Source organism: Neovison vison, chromosome 3 (assembly GCF_020171115.1).
Source record: "Neovison vison isolate M4711 chromosome 3, ASM_NN_V1, whole genome shotgun sequence".
NCBI lineage: Eukaryota > Metazoa > Chordata > Mammalia > Carnivora > Mustelidae > Neogale > Neogale vison.
In genome coordinates, this window is record NC_058093.1 from 56,155,823 (window position 1) to 56,178,068 (window position 22,246).

Sequence of the window (22,246 nt, forward strand, 5' to 3'; positions counted from 1 at the left end):
CTTTCCTCTCCTCAGACAGTGAGCACTGTCTCATTCTCTCAAATGAATATATAAATCATTTTAAAACTGTTTGCTAATGTGATGAAAATAACATTTCATTGTTATTTGATTTTCTTTCTCCTTATGAATGAAATTTAGCAGTTTTTTCTAATACTTTAATTAGCATTTACATTTCCTCTCCAGCCACTTGGTTTTTTTTAATACCCTTTGCCTATTTATACTGTGTTTTTGTAAAAGCTGTTTATATGAGGTTTTAAATGTCTCTTATGTATTATAAATATCACTTCTCTCATTTCTGGTCATTTGACTTTATTTGCATGATTTTTTGGCATATGAAGTTTTATTTTTATGAAGTTAAATATTCCTGTCTTACCCCTTATGATTTTGGGGTTGCTTGTCATATGGAGGTTTCTACCATCCCAAAATTATAAACATATTCTTGTAGTTTATCTTTACATAATTGGAGTTTTTCTACATTAATTATAGGACACGTGTGGTGTGTGTATGTGTATGTGCACACACAGTTTGAGATAGTAATCTAGTTTTGTTTTCTCTAATTATACCAGCAGTTCTTTTCTCATTGAATGAAATTCTACCTTGATCATAATTAGGAAGTTCCCATATATACTAGCATCTGGCTCTTTAATTCTTATTACATTTCAGGGCTTTATTTGATTTGGGAAGAAAGTTTTGAAACAGGAAAATCTATTACAGTTCTAAATATAACCTTCAGGAATAGAAAATGAGACAACCTCAGTTTTTTCAGCTACCTGTAATGGAAGGAGCAAGAATATAGAATTCCATTCCTGTTCTTCATTCATTAATTATGTAACCTTGAGCAAGTCATTTATTTTGCTTCTCCCACCATTAGATTGCTCAACTCAGTACTGTTCTGTACTTTTGTAAGGATTAGAGAAAATGTATGTAGAGTGCCTGACCCACAGTTGACATTCATTCAGTGTTATTATTAGTGCTATGACTTAACAAGAAATAAAGAAGTAAGAGGTTTAGTATCAAATTGTACTTGTTTGAAACATAAGCAGAGGTCTTTCTTCATGAGTGTATATTATATACAAGAGGAAAAAATTCTAATTGTGGTAATTTAAAATAATTCTTCCAGATAAATATATTAATCTGAACAGTAAGATTAACATATTCAAATCTGGCCCTTTTTTTCCTAAAAACATGTCTCTTTTTTATCTTTTTTCCTAATGAGAGCCATATAGACCTCACAGAAGTAGAAAAGCAACAGCATGTAACTTTGCTTTTTTAAGTAAGTGGGGGAAATAAATAAGGCTATTAAATAAGGGTAACAAAGAGTAAATGAAAGTTGCTTTTATATACTAACCAGTGGAAGGAGCGGGGTATCAGAGGATAAAGCAGAAGAATCAGAGAAAGAGAGACCTTGAGTGTAGAATGACAAAGGGCACACTGCGAACCTGAAAACTGCAGTGGGCATGAGTCCGGACCCAGCCATATTGAGGTTGGACTTGACCTTTAACTAGACATGCCCCAATTCTGTCCTAAGGCTTTAGCGCTCTTTGTGGGTTAGATATATCCTATGGCTATCAATAATGTATTGATTTTTTTAACCTTATTTCTCACAAATCTCAGGACATGTTCTGGAAGTTTAGAAAGACAAGATAATGTTATGGCTCCATACGGATAAAAATGTAAAATTAAAAAGTTCATAAGACAGAAATAAGTCCAACACCTCTTATACCTCTTGAGCCAGATAACAGGCCTTTACAGTGAACCATTTAATTGGCTGGGCCCAACCATTAAATGTACATTCTATTCTACTAATTCCCCACACACTTTAGCCACAAAATATCTGCAAAACTTAAAAAACAACTATAAACTAAGCTTAGTAATTAAAAAAGTATCATCATAAGAAAAGATCTACCTGTGCTGGTTGGTATTTGTTTCCTTTTCCCATTACATTTCATTAAGGTGCTAACCAAATCTTGAATTAATCATTTTTTAAATTAGCCTTATTCCCTAGTGTTACTTATTAGACCTACCTAAGAAAGGAAGATTTAATTTAGCCTTTGTTTCTTTTACCATTTTTATGGATTTTGCTGTGCTTGCTATAACCAGTCCACATGGAGGAAGTGGAAAATTGCTCATTTATTTTTCTCAGTTTTCTGTTTCAGCAAGTAATGATTTATTTGCATTATTATCATCTACTGTGCAGTCAATTAACTCTCAAATAAGCATCTAACATTACGTGATACACATCATTGATCTTACTAATTTTGAAATATTTATGTACTATAAAACCAGATAAATTGTTAATGTTGTCATTATTATTTTTCATAATTTCTTAATGAACTTTGAAGTAATTGCTAGTAAAATTTTCAAGATACTACATTTTAAAGAAAAATTTTCTTGTGTTTTGACATTAATTCTACCAAATAACTTATCTTGTTGGAAAAATGACAACAACACTTATTGTCACCTGCAACTGACACTGGCTCCAGGTATCCATTTTCCATGTTGTCACCCTTCCTCAGTATTTATTTTAGTGCTAGGATTCCTCCAAGTATACATAATTTTAAGCAGCAGTAAAACCTCAACTAATAAAAGACAACTAGAATTATTTATATTTACATGTACATGCACACATATATATTCTGCTTTTTAGGAGAGAAAATAAATGGAAATAAAACAAGGCATTGCTAGTTCAACAACTTGGTCAGTTGGTCAGTTGGAGGGCAGGTTTTCAAAATGGTGTGCCGCTCCTGGGAAACTCCTCATTTTCTCTGAGCCAGGGTATGAAGCCCAAGAGATCAGAGAATTCAACAGGTAGAAGTAGATATAAGCATTTGTGGGGTGGGGAGAGGTAAGCAGTGGCATGAGATAAGTTGTATTAATGGCAGTAGATCACAGTGTCACTGAAATTATGTGTACATTATTTATTTAAAAAAAAAAAAACAAACCTTAATTTGCCCATGTTACCATGAATAATAGGAAATTCCTGATAGAGCTAATTTGTTGGGACACCTGGGTGGCTCAGTCAGTTAATCATCTGCTTTCCAGGTCATGACCCCGGCGTCCTGGGATCAAGTCCCACACCGGGCTCCTTGCTCAGCGGGGAGCCTGCTTCTCCCTCTGCCTAATGCTTCTCCTGCTTGTGCTCGCTCTCATTCTCTCTTTCTTCCTCTGTCAAATAAATAAAATCTTGGAAAAAAACTAATTTGTTAAAAGAGCAGTCTACAAAATTATGGGAAACCCAGGTTCTAGTCCCAGCTCTGCCCCCACATAGCCCTATGACTTTAAATAAAAGTAGAACGTTATTTTGTACCATTAATTACCTGCATTGTAAGGATATGATCATTATCATATCCGTAATGCTTTAAGAACCTAAAATAGGATCAGCTGTAATATATTATGCCTGTTTCTGGTAAATACTCAGGAATCAGTTAGTTTAAAAATTTATGCAATCAATTATAAATACAAATAAAATGTGCTTTATAAAATTCACCCTGAATGAATTAGCAGGGTTTTCTTGTTTTGCTTTTGCAGGAAGCTGGAAGGATACTGAGATTAATGAAATGGATTCCACTCTTCTTTAAGAAGAATCCCACTTGGTATTGAGCACATATATTGGCAAGCACTTTGCCCAAGGGCTAGATAAAGGGGTGTAGACATTCATAGAAGTGTAATACTTCAGGGTTATGGAACAACGTGAGAAAAAGCTTTGAGTGGTATGTATAGAAAATCATAAATAGTTCAGTCTAGGTGCATGAGGGAGAGTGACAGCAAACTAAGAAAAAGTATTTGTTTGAGGCGGGGAGTGGAAGAGTACACCACTTTGGGTCTTAAAATACAGCTGAGTTGACTTCATAAGTTATATTATGGGTGGGGTAGGAAGGTCATGGTGCACAATGGTTAACACTATGGAATTAGAAGTCAGGGTCATTTGATTTCAAATCCTGGTTTTGAATGACCTGAGGCAAGTCAGCCGTCCATGGAATGAGAGTAACCCTGACTACTTTGCTGGCTGAATGGGAAGTTAACCAAGTAGTGCATTTAGCAGAGATCCTGGAGCCCAGACAGCTCTCAGTATAGAATAGAGATTATTGGTGATTAGAATTGTGCTTTCAGGGACACTTGGGTGGCTCAGTTGGTTAAGCGGCTGCCTTCGGCTCGGGTCATGATCCCAGCGTCCTGGGATCCAGTCCCACATCGGGCTCCTTGCTCTGTGGGGAGCCTGCTTCTCCCTCTGCCTCTGCTGCCACTCTGCCTGCCTGTGCGCTCTCACTCTCTCTCTCTCTCTGTCTCTCTCTGGCAAATAAATAAATAAAATCTTAAAAAAAAAAAGAATTGTGCTTTCAACAGATATAGCTACAAAAAAATGTGAGAAACAGAGGCAAGGCCTTTTACCACCATGGTGGGTGAAGACGAGAGAGAAGAATTACTGAAGTAGTCCTAGGTTAATGAGAGCCTGAATTAGGGGGAATGGCAGGAATGGTGGGGAAGGGAATGGATTCAACCCATATTAGAGAGGCAGAGTGATAGGATTTAGGAAAACATTTACCTTGAGAATCAAGGGAAGTTAAAAAAAAAAAAAAGGGGAAGGAAATTGTGAAAACACTTGTGGTTTGAGCCTGTGTGAGAAGAGAAGGCTGTTTCCATTAGGACACTGGTCCTTGACATTCTGCTTGTATGAGATCTCCTGGAAGACTTCTCCAAGCACAGATGGCTGGGCCCTACCCCTTCTGATTCAAAGAAGCTTCCAGGCAGCGTTGATGCTAATGCTGCTGGTTCAGAGCCCACACTTGGAGAATCACTACAGTAGAGCAAGAGCACAGGAGGCAGGAGAGGTACTGCAGAGTGGAGGACGTGTCTTCAGGTACAACCACTTAGCCAAACATTGAACCTGACCAGAGATCGTGAACTTGTGGGTCACCAGTGTATGGACCTGAGTGATGGTCAGATTGCCAGGTGAGAGATTGAAGAGCCAACAGCAATGAGTTAGCATTAAGGTGACACTTTTTTTTTTAAGCCATCAGTGGTGCTATAAAAAATGCTCCAACTTTACCTATTTACCTCGATGTTCTCATCCACACCTGGTTCTAGGCAGAAAGCTTTCCTTTCTTTCTAAAACCCAGCTTTCCTGGGTTTTATTGTAAACCTCTCTTCCTTTATTTTAACTTCTAATAAAGGAGCTTTGGTGCCGGTGTTACAGATAGGAACCTGAGCTTTAGAGTAAACATTTAGAGCATCTGGTAAACTTTGCTATTCTCCCCTTCATTAAAGCTGAAGGATAAGAGGGGCACCTGGGTGGCCCAGTCATTACTTGTCTGCCTTCTGCTCAGGTCATGATACCAGGATCTAGGGATCCAGCCCTGCACCAGGCTCCCTGCTCAGTGGGAAACCTGCTTCCCCCCTCTCCTACTCCCCTGGCTTGTGTTCCCTTTCTCTCTGTGTCTCTGTCAAATAAATAAATAAAATCTTAAAAAAAAAAAGTCAGGATAAGATATCAAAGCTAGAACCTGGTATAATCTTGTGTGGTTTTGTAGGATGAAACAATAAAGATCTTATTGTTGCTCATCCTTATTGGAATGCTAGCTAGTTTAACCAAAAAAATCAGGCAGTAATTATTATTTTGTATTTTTCTTTTATCTTAAACAAGATCTAAATGTAAGAAGCAATGGGCATAGTATAGGCCATAGTCCAGCAGAGGTGTGCTAATCAGATGTACCCTTCATATCTTCAGAGTGGGATGAGGTCAGCAGTTTCCATTTGAAGGTTAACCCTTTGTGGTACCCTGCCTTTTGTGAATATTCTGTCTGGACAAAAGTAATTAAAAATTTGTTTTCTAGTGTATAAAATATATTACTTCAACCATCCCTAATTACAATAAATGAGCTTTATTTTTCAGTATTGCCTAAGTTGTGTTCTACAAGACACTATTGTTTTCTTGAGATGTTAATAGTTATTCTTTGCAAATGAAAAAGTATACTTAGTAAGCTGATTTCCTATTGATAGGACTTCTCAGAACTTTTAATATGCTAGTGTTGCCATGAATCTCCAAGATTTGGAATCTTCTGGGCAGCATTTCCCAAACCATGTTGACCCGGAAAACCCTTCCTTTCAGGGCATATTTTATGGGACATTGATGTTCTCAAAGCACAGTTAGAAAAAGGCAGTGTTAGTTGTTTAAGTCTTTTTAATTTTGAATTTCCTGTTAACAAAGGGAACTAGCCAGTACAAGAGAGATGGACATGATATGCCTAGCATTTCTACAATTAATTATGTACAAATTAAAGACTGACAAGTAGACCTTCTGATGATTTGTCAGTTATTAAAATGTGATAGAAAGTCAGGACATTTAATCTCTTCTACATTACTGACTAGTTATTTGGAGGCTGAGAAGTTCAAGGACCCTTTGAAAATATGGTTTCTTTGTTTTTGTACCAGCCTAGATTAAAGAACAGTGCTTATTTGCTCTTAAATAATCATTTTTAAAATCGTTCCCTAGACCTGGCTCAAGACCCTCAAAGGTATGATCATGACCATAATTTACTCATATTCTGAACATGAGAAAGAGAAAAAAAAATGCTATAGTATATCCTGAGAGCAGGACCTATCCAGCACAAACCTATTATGTACTTTAAAAATCTAACATTTTGTTTGGTGATAGTCTTAGTGATACAAAACTTTTTTTTTCTCCCCCAGCATATTAGGGCAGGAAAGTAAATTATTTTTTGGAAAATTTTTAAGCAAGAGTGATTGAAATAAAAATGCTTTCTTCCTTCACCACTTATTGCACCATATAATGATCATGTCCATTTTCAAACCAGTACTCAGTACTTCCTGCTGAGATTTATAGTCATAAAAAGGCATGTTGACCCATTGTGTGTGGTACATGTTCTGCTGTGTGAAATGATTTTTGGCACACAGATGAAGCCCTTTAGTAATTATCACATATTTTAATTTATATTAAGAAAATTATAAAAAGCTTTGGAAACCAGAATTTTAATTATTTTAATACTGGAGACACTGCATTTTCAAAATGAGTCAATTTAAAGAAAAATATTTGGCAAAAGATAGTATAGGTCAAAGGGGAAGGAAGCAGAGATTGAGGAGTCCTGAGATCAAGAAGATGCTTTCTGACAAGAAAGATTTGAGCTTTAAACTGAGAAGAAACACTGAAGAGTCAGGACAAAGAAGCAAAATCCTGGAGGAGGCCAGAGAGTGTGAAAAGGTAGCTGTAGACAGGAAGGGACCACTCCCTCCACTGAGTCTGGAAGAGAATTAAAGATTAGTTGAACGTGGGGACAGGAAGGAAGTTGGGGTATCATCGCTCATGGCCTGCTGTGATACCCACTGCTTGCTCTTAATTGTCATCATCACAGCAATAATAACTATTATGCCTACTCCTGAAGCAGTAAATCGGAATAACTAGAAGAAAATAGATAATAGTGATGCAAGTGGGCAACCATAGTTGGACTGCATGAGACTCAAAGCACAATGAGTTTTTGCACGTATTTGGAAGAATAATGGTTTTTATGAATTAAGGAAAAAAGAGCACAGCATACTAATATCAGAAATATAAGAGGAAATGTTATTCCAGGTCTTAACTGGCATGACAGCAATGAGAAATATTATAAGCAACTTGATGCTAAGAAGTAGAGATAGTGAGGAGCCAGGACTTTGGGGTACTTCAGGTCTGGGCTGTGAAGAATATATAGTCTTCACCAGAGAGCATGGCACAGATAAAGTGCTATTTTCAGGAAAGAACTGTATTTCACTTAAAACCTGTCAAGGCTTCTTAGTAGCCCAGTGATGGGGAATAATCTGAGCAAACAATGAAGAGTTTATAAGGAGAGAATTTGCAAACTGGAATGAGGCTTCCAGAAGGCACAGTTGGAAAGAGTCAGGAGATAACATCACTGCTGGCCATCAGCGAGGACATACAAAGGGTAAGAGAGAGTAGGAGGCCAAGGAAAGTAAGGTATGCCCTGTTTTGAGTGCCAAGAACAGAGTCCTTGAAGCTAAGGTGGAGTTCTTCCTGCTTATTGAAGAAGGTGAGAGGGGAAGTACCTAATGCTAAAAGCTTCCTGGAGCTTCTGGAAACCAGAAGAAGTAGACAATAGCCTCGTGACTAGATATGCAGGGTCCATAGTGCTTGTTTGAAAAGAACACTGAATCACCAATGCAAGGCCTCATTTAGGACTGAGGTAGGTGCCTGGGAGTTTGAGTAAAGAAAGGTAAACCTAAATAAGAAGAGAGGAAGATAGAAATTCCACTGCCAATGAGCAGTTGGAACAGATTGCTATATATGATAAAGAACTAAGTGGAAGTCTCAGAAATGGAAAATATGGAAATGGAAAACAAGGAGAATCGATGAGATAAACCCTTAGCATAGCACATAGAGGAGTACTGAGTTGAAAGTAATACTGAGAAACTTCCCCAAGAATATAGTTCAGAGAAACTAAGAGAAAATATGGAAAAATCTGTTAAGAATCTCATTTTGGGGCGCCTGGGTGGCTCAGTGGGTTAAGATGCTGCCTTCGGCTCAGGTCATGATTTCAGGGTCCTGGGATCAAGTCCCGCATCGGGCTTTCTGCTAAGCAGGGAGCCTGCTTCCCTTCCTCTCTCTCTGCCTGCCTCTCTGCCTACTTGTGATCTCTCTCTGTCAAATAAATAAATAAAATCTTAAAAAAAAAAAAAAAATCTCATTTCTGACATACCCTAGCCAGTCCTTTCCCTGAAGGAAACTAAATATGCTGAGTAAAATCTTTTGTATTGTTGTTGTTGTTATTTTTTTTTTTAAAGCAGAGCTAAGCTGGAAAGAAAGTATTCACAGAAACCAAAACTGAAATGAAAGTGGGAATCTTAAACTAAGTAAGCAATAAGTAAACCTGGCTTTCAGCTTGAAGGTACCTGCCAAACCTAGGTGATCTTGAGAAGGCCATTTGACAGTTAAATCCTACTTCCAACTGAGGGCTGCCCAAGGTGGGGAATCTTAGCAGGAAATCCCTTACCCAAAGCTAAAATTTTATAAAACTACATTAGTATAAGGGTAATAAGAAACCTGCCCCATAGAGGAGGACAAGCCTGGGTGTTAGAAATAGGAAACATTCTCACACATGCGAGAGTTTGATACCTATGATTTACAAAAATCTAAATGGCCAATAAACATATGAAAAGATGTCAGTTATCAGGGAGATACAAATTTTTAAAAATGCACGGTAGCTTCCCATATTTATCAGATTTACCATAAAGGGAAGTGTGGGAAGCACCTGTGTGGCTCAGTGGGTTAAGCCTCTGCCTTTGGCTCAGGTCGTGGTCTTAGGGTGCTGGGATCGAGCCCCACATCGGGAATCTCTGCTCAGCAGGGAGCCAGCTTCCCCCCCACCTCTCTCTGCCTGCCTCTCTGCCTACTTGTGATCTCTGTCTGTCAAATAAATAAATAAAATCTTAAAAAAAAAAACAAAAAAGGAAGTGGGTATTTAATCCCCCAAACACAAATTGACGTCCAGGATGATGTGGAGACACTGGAACTCTGTCCTCTACTGCTGACTGGAATATAAATTGGTACAACTACTTAGGAAAATAGTTGTGATGGTTATCATCTGTAAAGATGTGCATTACCTTCAGCCCAGTAATCAATTTCTAGGTTTCTGCTATGGAAAAGTCAGGCACACGTGCACAAGTACAAGGATGTGGCAGTAGGCTTAGAATTGCACACAATTGGAAACAACCCAAAGATTCATCATGTTGAGAACATAAATACATTGCACTCTAACTGTGCAATAGAATACTGCTGAGCAAGGAAAATAAATAAGTTCTATGTCTACAGATATTGATATATCTCAAAATCATAATTAAAGCAGTCTGCACAGTATTACCACTGATGTAACTTATGTGAACACGCAAGGCAATACTATATGTCATCCGTGGATCTGGAGAAATGGAGTAGTAATAATAATATAAAACACTCACGTGAATATTAAACACAAATTCAGGTTAATGGTTTCTTCTGAAGAGGCAGGGAGAGAGAGAAATAGGATCCGTTTGAGAGAAACCAGGGTATTTCAGTATATCTGTGATATTTTGTTTTTCAAAAAACCTGAAGCAAATGTGGCAAATCATTAAGATTTACTATAACTAGGTCAGGTTCTCAAAGCTCATTGTATTATTGTCTACTTTTCCTGTACGTTCGAAGTATCTCATGGTATTTAAAAAGTAAGAATAAGAGGAAATATCTCTTTTTATATAAAAGGAGGCAAAAAAAATAAATACTGTCTTTGGTTGGTTTCTCACTGAGATGGAGTTTTGGGTGCAGAATATTTATTACAGGTAGACACTTGTGGAGGAGGGGAAGGAAAAGCAGGATTGGGTAGAGGAAAAGTTCAAATACTCTTCAGTCTGGCCCAGCCCATGGGGAGCTCTGGAGCAATGGACCCCGCCTTTGTACACCCACCTCAGTCAGTGGCTGGCTGCAGCCTGCCCAGAGGGCATGCCCTTGAGCTAGCTGTTCTCTGCTACTGAGGCACGAGAGCTGGGGCAGCAAGTGCTTCCCTGGGCTTCCTGCCCAGCTCTGTCCACCATACAAAGCATGAAAATGAAGCTTTGTTTTCTCCTAGTCCTTTGGCTAACTGTAAGAGTGTTTATCAGCGTATTTACCTGAGAGAGATGAGGTAAACATTAAAAAAATCTTTTAAACACATGTGAACACACTCCATTTTATAGCATATTAGTAGCCTTGACTTTCTAAGTTTGTTTATGGTCTTGTGTGCCAGAATTTAAGAGGAAATTGTCATATGCTAAATCATTGGCAAATGCTTTTAATGTTCTTTTCATTGTCATCTCAAAGGAGGACAAATAGAGGGTCCCCTTATAATTCAGATGCACTAGTTTTGGATACTGGTTTAAAGATTAGCCTTTACAATATAAGTTTAATAAACCAGAGTGTATGGTAAAATACAAATTTTACATTTATAGGTGGTATTTCTGTGTAATCATCATAATGAGTGTTAACTTTAGAAATGATTAGGTGTGTTTTTGTCTGACTGTGTAATACTATCTTCTTCATCAAGCAGTCTAAGAAGCTGGTAGATAGAATTGTCAAATTTTTATATCCTGCTCATCCATCTTGGTGTGAGTCCCATATGGGTGCTCAATTTATATTTTGTAGGTGTGATATTAATGATTTTACAACAAAGCATACATATATTTTCCTTGTAAATATTCACAGGTATTAGGTAATCTTTACAAATTTCATTCTTTATGTCTTCCTGATACTCTGCTTTCAGGGCTTTAATGACATCCTGCTTATGAGAAGCAGGAGCAAACAAGGGGCAGAATGATTTTGATAAAAGGAGCTTGTGATGTTCAGTATTCTGGATCCATGGCCAGTAGTGATAAAATGCAGACTTTACTCAGGCTGTATGAACGTTGAAGGAATTACCCAACTTTTAAATGAAAAATGTAGGTACATCATGCGTACATAGATTCTTCTAGCAACTGGACTACTGTAAATGGTTTCTATAGGTGCTTCAGTCAAGATTTCTAGTTGCAAGAAAGAGACTGACATAGCTAGTTGTGCAGAAAAAGGCATTTATTAAGCAAGTATTTGTGATTTCCCACATTTGTTGCAAGGTCTGGAGAACAAGCTCTGAGATTTAACTTCCAGAAACAGTGTCTAAATCTGTGGGACAAAATTGGGTAGATAAAGAAACCACCAATGATGCCACCAGGCATCAACATAGCAGTTTGTGGAGATGATTTCTGTAATAGGAACTTGACCTGACACATGTTGCAGGGCAGCAAGAAGGTGAAAGAGAAAATAAGCTTCGTGTTTTCTGATGTCAGAGTCTTAGTTTTAGTGCCTGAGTCACAGTCTGACATCTTGGCAGAGCCAAAGTCACTGTATCTCTGCTTCTGAGAGAAGGAATTATGGGACAGTCAATTCCAACTTCTGCCTTCAAGTGGGAAATTTCCCAACCATTTCCTTGAAAGAATGCTCAAAAGGTCATAGACAGCCATGAACATGACAGGAATGTGCTGAAATGGAGTTTTTTTGTATGAATGAAATTTTTTTTCTGTTCTAATTTGAAACATACTTTAATCCTACCATGGTAATTTTTGGCCATCCCCAGATGAAGAAAACTCAGCAGCCCTCCATCCCTAGTAGCCGCTGAACTCAGAACATAAAGGTAATATGATGGCTCTGAGAATATTTTTGGATTCACAGATGGTCCATTTCTGGCCCAGCTTGATACACGCAACCAGTCTTCTGGGCTAAGAGTAGGTAACAAACAGCTAAGTAAAATAATTGAAAGAATGGAAGTGTGTCACAGAAATATGATGCTGTTTAAGGGCAAAGAAAGACTCAAATATGAGATAAGCATAAGACTGTTTGCCCTTAAAATCAGTTATCTTAGCCTGATACTGAATGTTGTAAAGTTATTATCTATCTGGTCTTCTGTTGCTAAACATTTATTAAGAACAGAGGTCCAAGAAATGTTAAGCAGAGATAGGAAGTGTCCCACTTTGATCATATTGTACAACATTATTGAGCCAAGTATTATTCATTCAGGCCATGCCCTATATACCCACACCAGCTGGGCTCATTAAAAAGTATTCTCAGTATCAGAAAGAAGTTGAGGAGTTCAGGGACTATATCTTAGAAATCATTCTAAGAATAGTTTGAAGAATTACAAAGCCAGTGCTGTCGGTAATAGCGTGTTTGCCTGATTCCACAGGGAGCTAATACACGTCAGTTAAAATGTTTTAATTTTTTGCATGACAAACAAATTATGTATATATTGTAATAAGCAGTTTTTAAGGTAGTTTTGTTTCTGATTAGTTTCTAGGTTTAGGGTTCACATACCTGGTATTTTGAACTAGCAGTCATTGTCCAACTAAACTACTTACAGTTCGGCATTTGCCTTGAGTAGACTTGTAAAGAGATAATACGGTACAGGGGAGCTAGAGGTGTTATTGAAGGTGTTATTTGTGGCTTAAAGCCTTTGGATATACTTGATTTGATCTATAGATGTTTTATAGCATAGCATTCTTCCTGTTTGTTAAAAACTTGTCAAGGTAACAATGAGATAAGTACTAATAAAGTTAAAGCATCTTTTCCTATGATAGAACTTACTTGCCTTCATAATGCAGCATAGAATGAATATCATTTCTTTAAACAATCTTCCCAGCTTTTAAATACCATTTTAAATTCTATATTGTGGCTCAGACTTTATTTTTCCTTCCCTCACACAGTGACACATGAACAATGAACATGTTATTTCATAACAATAGAAAGATTTTATTGCTTTTATTGAAGATAAATATAGCAAGATTTTTTCTGGAGGTTTGGAAGGATTTTTTTCCCTTAACAATTAAAAGGCTCTGTATCAAACGTGATAAAGTGATTCACATCATGGGAATTTACATGTTTTCAGTACAGTATACAGGATAAAAAAAAGTAGCTCTTGAGGCTATAGAGCTTACATTGGTTGGTGGGCCCCTGATGCAGACACATTAAGGACTCTGCAGATCTTAACATTGAATAGAGAGCACTGTTTGCAAACCTCAATTGGAAGAACAGACAGAAAAGCAAATAAATATCTGTGTTTCCCATACCAAACAAAACTTAATATTCTAGTGCCTTTCAGTTTGAAAAAAGCATAAATTGGTAGGTTATCTAGACCTGCAATTCCACCCAAAACTTTTTAGTTTCACGAAGCCACACTAGATACAGTGCTATGTTATGGGCATGTTCCTGTGTTTCCTGTGACATGCATTCACATATATATCTGTCTTGGCACCTTATATGCCTTTTATTTCCTTGAATCACAGGAGCTTCAGTTTCAACGACTCACCCGAGAACTGGAAGTGGAAAGGCAGATCGTTGCCAGTCAGCTAGAGAGATGTAGGCTTGGAGCAGAATCCCCCAGTATCGCCAGCACCAGGTACAGGGCCAACGGCTCTATCTTTTTATATGCCTTCAAGTTCCATGCCTTATTAAGTTGTCCTGGATGCAGCAAATGATTCTCTTAGTTTTGTCACTGTTAACTTGCCTTTCTGAATTGGACACCAAAACTGTCAATTTATCCTAATTTGAGAAGCCTCTTGCAGTATTGATTATTCTTCAGTCCTGTGCTTAAAGTGTTTTATATGGCATTGGTAAGTTTCTGTATGCTACTTTTAGAAGTTTGATTTCTCATATGTAGACACAGTTAATGGATGTTTTTCACAGTAATTACTAATTATTTGGCAAGGCTAATTGACTTTGAAAACCTGGTATTGATTTTTTTTAAAACAAAGTAATATTTCTAAATGATAACATTTAAGTAGCTTTTAAAAATGTCTTCAGTTGACTTTGAGTTTTGCTAGAACTCTGTAAAAATGCCATACAAAATAATTACTAGATGAAATAATTTAGTGTATTCACATAATAAATTGAAAACCTGTATATTACTGAAAAAAGCCATGTTTAATCAGAATTACTGTTTTGTTTTTAAATGCCTCATAAACTATTTAAAAACATCATTATTATAAAAAATTACTGCCATAAGCACCAAATGGTGAAATCACTGCTTTTCCTATTTGTGGATTTCTTTCTTGTTAATTACATATTCTGGTAAGGCCTACCATAAAATAACTTCTATTGCTTACATTTTTAAGCTTGGTTTCTTTATTCCTATGTAGGTATGTACCAACAGTAACTTGTCTCTTTAGTTATTTCTAACGTCGTTATTGTTCTACTTGGCAGTACCATCTATTATTCTTAGCCAAGAAAACCTTCTTAATGAATAGAGTGCTGTTATAGTTCCTCTGTTCTGTCTAATTCTATTGCTATGGATTTAAGAATATTAGGTTAATATTAAGTTAATATTAAGTTGTGTTCTTATGAATTTTTTAATCTCTGACCCTTAAGAGTTGTACGTATTGGTATGTTTAGTAAGGCATAAAGTAAACAAATAAGATTAATAAAACTTTTAAAACATAAATATTAAATTATGTGATCATTTTTTAGTTATCCTGGCAGTTTTGTGGGGGTTTTTTAGGAAGGGAAATTACAAGCAATGAGTAAAATTGTAAATCAGATATTTCTGACTCTGGCTTTATAGTTACTCAATGAAATAATTTATCAAGGAAGTTAAAGTTGTTAAAATTAATTTTAATTCTATTCAGTATTTTTATTCAGTATTTTTACAAAGCTATCTGGATGTTTAACACCAAAAAGAACAGTTCACAAACTCAATAATATGATATTGTATATATTTCCAAAGACAAAGAACGATAGATTTAAAAACACATAATTTTATACATAGAAAATTCAATTCAACATTTAAAAATTCAGTTAGGATTTTATTTTGGTTAATTTAGCTTATTAAACTAACACTGAAATTCTTGATATGCCCTTAGAAATACTTGGTATATCAATAAAGTAAGTCAGTACTTAGAGAAAATGACAGATTAGAAAGGAAAATTCCCAGGTACTAGAAATAGGAGAGAAACTGAAAGCTAGACCCAGAAGCATTTGAGCTGCCTCTATAGGAGACTTAGGGACAATCAACCCCTCCCCTCCAAAAGCACTGGAATCTTATATTTAATATTCATGCAGTGACCCAAGAATGAGGCCTTGTATATATTCAAGATGGTACATGTGTACTTAAGATTGCTGTATTAAGCTGTGGCCCTCAAAAGGCTGCACCCGTGGTAAACTCCCAACCTTGTACCACATGTGGGTTTGGAGCCCAGATATGATTCTTCCCATTGTTCAGAATCCCCAGCTGAGAAACTGTCATCACTAAAGATGAGCTCACAATCAGGTATTATAAAACTTGAGTCATGAGTCTCAGCTAGCAGAAGCCTATGATTTAAAACTTGAAGAACATGCTATCCTTGGAGAAATTCTGATAGGTGTGCATAGTATGACAGATAAAAGTGTTCATTACAGCATTATTTGCAAAAGTAAGATATGAGAAAGAACATGATTATCTTTCAGGATGAAAATGGGAAATACACTGGATAAGTAGACTCAAGAACAGTTAAAATGAAGTAATTCAATTACATGTATGAACATGAACATCTTTGCAAAACAGACTTCTTGAGTGAAAACCACAAACTGTAAAAGAACAGTTATGGGAGGATATCATTATGAGCATTCTAAAAATATATGCAGCAGCAGTGTGTAATACTAAACCAGTGTTTGGTATTGTTCAGGAATGTACGTATGTATAGTAAAAGTATAAAAAATAGTTGGAATGATACCAATTTAAGATAGTGGTACCTCTAGGAAGGAAGGGAGGATGAAGCTATCAGAAATTAGGCATTAGCCAAATCTGTAACATGTTAGTTAAAATTTGACATCTAGAGCAGACATGACACAATATTAACATTTGTTTAAATGAGGAGGGTGGTTGATATGTGCATGGCTCTCAGATTATTTTCTGCACCTTAAGTTTTAAAATATTAAATAATCCTAAGGTTACATAGTTGAATTAGCTAATATTATAGGTTTGTTTAAAATGTTACTAAAAATACATGTTAAAGTATTTACTCTGAGTGATTTTGGTGTTTTTGTCTCTGGGTCTCAGTGCCTAGTGAGGTGTGTGACATGTCACTGGGCTCCGTCAGTGACTTTTGGGTGAATGAATGGATTTTTCAGAAGGGGAAACTGAGTTGGCCAGAGAAAGAGGGAAAGCAGGCAGAGAGGTAATATAGGATTCCCCACTGTGTTTGTATTGGAGCACTAAGAGGTTTAGGTACCTAGGATGTGTCCTAAAAGAACCTAATGGTTTATGAGTTTGGAAGGGTAAAGCTGGCATCTGATTGGAGAGCTGGGAGCTAAGGTGATGATAAGTAACCTTCATTAGGTCTTAAAGGAGACCTGTTGAAAGTTGTTTTTGGTGGCACCTGGGTGACCCAGTCGTTAAATGTCTGCCTTCGGCTTGGGTCATGGTCTTGGGGTCCTGGGATCAAGACCCGCATCGAGCTCCCCACTCAGTGGGAAGCCTGCTTCTCCCTCTGCCACTCCCCCCACTTGTTTTCGTTCTCTCTCTCACTGTCTCTCTCTCTGACAAATAAATAAATCTTTAAAAAAAGAAAGAAAAAGAAAGTTATTATTTGGAGGTAGTTGTCCTGGTAGTGTAGTGCATAGATCAGAATGAAAAGAGACCTGGCAGCAGGCCAGGAATTTATTGTGGACTCTTACGGTTATGAGAAAGGCTGGTTTTGTCATTCAGTGAATTAGAATCATAAATGATCCATTTTGATTGTCCTACTCACATATCACATTGGATTCTCCTATATTCTTGCTATCCCCAACATAATGCTAACCCTTCCTTACAGCCTTTCCCAAGTTTCACTGGGAAGGTCATCTCTCTTCATCTGAACTCATAGCTGTTTGTGCCTTTGTCAATTCTCCTATGAGATGGTAAGGCCCACCCCACCCCCACCGCCCCAGCACAGTGCCTGGTGCTCAGCAGGCAGGCTCCCAGACAAATGCTCATTGAATGAATAATGAACCTCAGCAAAGCCCTGCGTGTTTTAAGCTCATCAAGTAAGCGTGCTTTACTGGGAGGTTATCTGCTTGGCATCTTTGGGTTTCTGTCTACCCTTTCTCATACCTGCTCTCTCTTTCAGTGTGCTTCTCGGTGGACCTCAAGAAGACTATTGACACAGTTACTTTGCTCTTTGACCACCAGGTTTCCACACTAGCAAGGAGCCCATTAGAAAGCAATGTTAGTGAAGGGAGCACAGGTTTTTGTCACTTGAGAGACTCCTCTGTGTCTTCCAGTCCCCACCAACTGTCACTCGCAGAACAAGAATCTAAAGATACAGAAAAACAGAAATTAGCTCTCAGACCCAGGGTCTCTTCCTTGTTAGCCATTTCTGATTTGCTCAAAGGAAGTTCAGAGTGCTACCACTGCTTATGGCCATGAAGTTTCCTTTGGATTCAGGTCGTTCTTACGTGAATTGAATGTAGTCAGCAGAACAGGGGACTTGATAGCTAGTTATCTTTAATATTGTTTGATTGAGATCTGTGGCAGAGTTGGTAAAGTGATCTGTGAGATTTTCTTAGGTTCCCTAGTCCAAAGATGATGTTATAATAACCCAAAGGGAAATGAAAAGCATATTTTTATTAACTTTTTCTGTTGTTCAAAGCATTTGCTATTATTGTCCTTACCCTGTGAATAAGAAGGCAGAGGCAGTAGCATGAGGTTTTGTTTAATAAATAACTAAATAAAGGATTCTTACATTGTGCTAAATGATATGCCATGGGACCCTCTCCCAAAGGAGTAACTCTAAAACTCAACAGTTTATTCCCTCACATTTGTAGTACCAATGATGAATTTTTAACCCATGCCATGAGATGTTCTCATTTTCTAGGCAGAGAAACGGAGGCTCTGCTTATATTTATTTAAAACAGTGTCCTAAAAAGTAAACTGCCTTTGGCAGTTTATTTGCAGTATGCCTTGTTGCAAACTTAAAAAACAAAAATCATTAAAAATCATTTTAAAATCTTAATGATTAAAGTAATCACTTAGTTTCTCTGTTAAAGCCTCTTTGGAAATCTAGTTCTAAACAAGGTTAATAAAAACCCCATTTCTGGTATGATTTCTCATTTGCTTTATTTACTACAAAAAAGCACTAATAACCCAAGCAACACATCAGTTAGAATGATCCTTAATCTGGAATTGATGGTGCTTATATTCTAAGATGATGTGTTAGGCCAAAAATAATCGTGACTTTGAAAAGCCGGAAAATGAATTATGGCGTTAGTTAATAGAGAAGTTACAGCCTGTCTGCTTTGTGCCAAGTGCACTATAGTTACCTATGTATTTACTATTTCACCTCATTGAAGGTAGGCTATGGAAATACTTAATAAGGAAGTTATGACTTTTCTCCATTTGTGCTGACTGCAGTATAGTTCTTTATATATGTAATATTCATTTCATTTAAAGTGGGCTATGGGATCAGTTAATAGAGAAGACACCACTTTTCTCCTTGTTTCGAGTATACTATGGTTATCATGTATTTAATATTTTGCCTCATTCCAAAAGTGTTTGAAACATCTTTTAAAAATACAAAACCCAGGGACGCCTGGGTGGCTCAGTTGGTTGGACGACTGCCTTCGGCTCAGGGCGTGATCCTGGAGTCCCGGGATCGAGTCCCACATCGGGCTCCCAGCTCCATGGGGAGTCTGCTTCGCTCTCTGACCTTCTCCTCACTCATGCTCTCTCTCACTGTCTCTCTCTCTCAAATAAATAAATAAATAAAATCTTTAAAAAAAAAAAAAAATACAAAACCCAAAAATGGAGTGAGGAAACGAGAGCACATGGAAGATAATGATTAGAAAAATAAGATGAAACCAGTGTTAAAGTAGTATAAAACTGTATGTTGCTAACATTTCATGCATTTGCTAGAAGTAGGCAGCCACTTTGCTCTGAGTGACTAGTGCCCATTCCAAAGAGAGAAACATGAATGAATTATATTGAAAATATGTGCAGAATAAAAACAAACCAGGTTGCTCAGGAAAATCTACCTTTCCAAGGGCGAAGATTTGAGTGGTTTCTCCTGGAAGCCACCACTGAGAGACCTCTTCATGATGTGGCAGACAGCATCATTGGTAGTCTCTCACTGTACGAAATCAGGCTCATAGGTCTCTTTCTTACACTGCTAAATGGAATATAAATGGATAGAAAAGCACCTGGAAGTAATTCCCCAGGAGGCCAGTTCTGACACTCTGTAGTTCAGATCAAAGATGATATTTAGCATATGTAGATGGATGAGTTAATTTCAGGTCCTCCAAGCAGGCAGCATCCCACAATGACTACTTCTGTCTGCTGCGCTCTGTACGGTCCTGGTAACAATGGGTGCCACCATGTGAGGTGCCCTGTGTTCCATGTCACTGTGTAGCTTCTACCTGGTGTGCGTGCCTTAACAAGGGACATGTCCCTCATGGGAGGTGAGGTCTGTACAGCTCATCTCAGGAGAATCTCATCATGGTTAACTCAGAAGAAAGTTTACTCCTTCATCCTCTTGCCTCCCATGTGCTAAGCAACAGCCTTCAAATTCAAACTTTGATGAGCATGGGATTTATTCTTTTTCTCCTTGCAGCATTATCAACTGGGTTTCTTTCTGACAATAGTCCAGGTTAGATTTCACTGGATAGGGTGACAGTAAAAGGTCCCAGTAGCCAGAGTGAGGGGCTTACCTCCTCATCCCAATATTTCCCCTGTCCACCTCTACTCCTGAAGGCAAAGGGAGGGAGGGGTGACTAGAGCAGTATTCTTCCTCTGTTTTGGGTTTTGGTTTTTTGTGGGTTTTGGGGGGGTTTTTTTGGTTTTTTTTTTTTTAACTGACTGTGAAGTTAAATAATGGTCATTTCAGACAACTGGTAAAATTCAAAAAAGTATTATATAAAGAGTAAAACCCATAATTCTACCATTCAGAGACAACCATTTTATTTTCAAGTCACGCTTATTGAAGTGTAATTTACTTACAGTAAAATTCACCCTTTGTAACATGCAGTTTTATGGTTTTTTAGATTTTTGGCATGTCATTGTATAACCACAACCACATAGAACATTTCCACTAATCCCAAAAAAGAGGCAACCACTTTTAAATGTTTGCTACACTTCATTGTCTTCAGTTTGTTTTTTGTTTGTTTGTTTTTATGTTTGAGGCCATTCCCCCTGGCTAACCTTGTGTCTTGTTCCTAAAGTCCGACTTTGACATGCCAGGCCAAACTTTAATGGCTCCCACTTGCCTGAGGAATTCCCAATGGGACAAAAAGCTTGAGACTGAACCAGTGACCTAGGGCGGCTAATTCTGCAGTGCTTAGAGATCATTACAGCCTTCCAGTGGCAGGCGGCACACTGTGGGAGGAAGCCTTAGCCAGGGGAAATACTCCAGGGCAGATTCAGCCTCAAGGATACAAGGTGTGGCCTGTGCTTCATGTTTCATGTAAGCAGAAAAATTACATGAGTGTTTCAACTTGTTGGGTAACAAAGCTGTGCAAGAAGAAAATGGAATTGGAAATGAAAAGTCAGTAAATGAAAATATGACCAGCTTCGACTTTAAGAAACTATTTCTGAGATTTTATTGTACAGAATTTCAAAACTATCCCTGATTGCAGACTTGGAATCTAGCCATTCATTGTCCAGAAACAAAGTTACTTCTCGACAAGCTGAAAGAAAAAGTTTATTTCTTTAGGGTACATAAACTGGTTCCATGGATTTTATCTTGTAAATCATAGTTTGTCTACTTATTAAGATGAAGCAGTAAGTTTTCATTTATATTGAAGTTAAAAAAAATCCAAAAAATGGACCTTTTAATAATTGCAGAAAACATTAATTTCAGCTTTGGGAATCAAAGAACAGCTTTAAGTTTTCATTTTGATTTTTGTACATTGTCTTGAACTTTGATGACCCTGTTTGGAAACAGTTGGTCCCTTCACATTGTCAATCCTTTGACTGGCTACTACTGATGTTAGGAAGTTACCCTAGACTGAGAAAAATCCTGTCCATATCAACTGAGTGAGGGGGGAAATGGGTGGCAATATTGAAATTAAATAACTTCACACTCTTCCCAAGATTATCTCTCCTTTCAAGTTAGTTTAAAGCCCTGATAAAATAGAATTCTTTATGGTTTTGAAAAGGTCATACAATCTTGACAAATAGTCTTCTTATCGCCACTTAAGAAAAGAACTATTATTTTTTAATGAAAAGATTTGATTCCCCACTGCCATTCAGATATTTTTTTTTACACTTTATGGGGTCATCTGCTACTGCCCATCAGGCTTCCATTGATGCTATTAAAAATTCTAAAAATGTTTTAGGCTGACATTAGCAGAAAAGGCTTTTTCATGGTTCAGGTCTTTTCTTCAGCAAATATTTTTAAATCATTGCAAAGTAAACCTCCTCAAATGATACATTCTTTTAAAATGAAGAGTCTTTGAAAAGACTGAATGTTTGTGCCTTGACAGTTTATTGCTTATTTAATGTACCACTTCAGGAAGATGCTTGATAAAGTTCTGTCCCTTTGACCTCCAGAGCTCTCACCAGCAAAACCTGAGTTTTTTAAATAATAGTTTTATTAAGATATATTTCACATACCATAAAATGCATACTTTTAAAGTGTACAATTCAGTATTTTTAGTGTATTCACAGATTTTGTTCAACCCTTACCATTGTTCCATTTTAGGGCGTTTTTATGACCCTGTGAAGAAGCCTTCTACATATTAGCACCCCTTTCGCATTCTCCCCTC

The 22,246-nt window shown here is 37.3% G+C and overlaps 1 protein-coding gene across 9 annotated transcripts in view; it reads left to right on the forward strand.

Annotated features, from left to right (window-relative positions):
- PKP4 (plakophilin 4) overlaps positions 1–22,246 on the forward strand; it is a 248,166-nt gene that overhangs the window by 124,298 nt on the left and 101,622 nt on the right. For all 9 annotated transcript variants that reach the window (XM_044242115.1, XM_044242116.1, XM_044242111.1 and 6 more), the window contains one exon: positions 13,822–13,934. In XM_044242115.1, the coding sequence (XP_044098050.1) occupies positions 13,822–13,934 (113 nt within the window). The remainder of the gene's footprint in view (positions 1–13,821; positions 13,935–22,246) is intronic.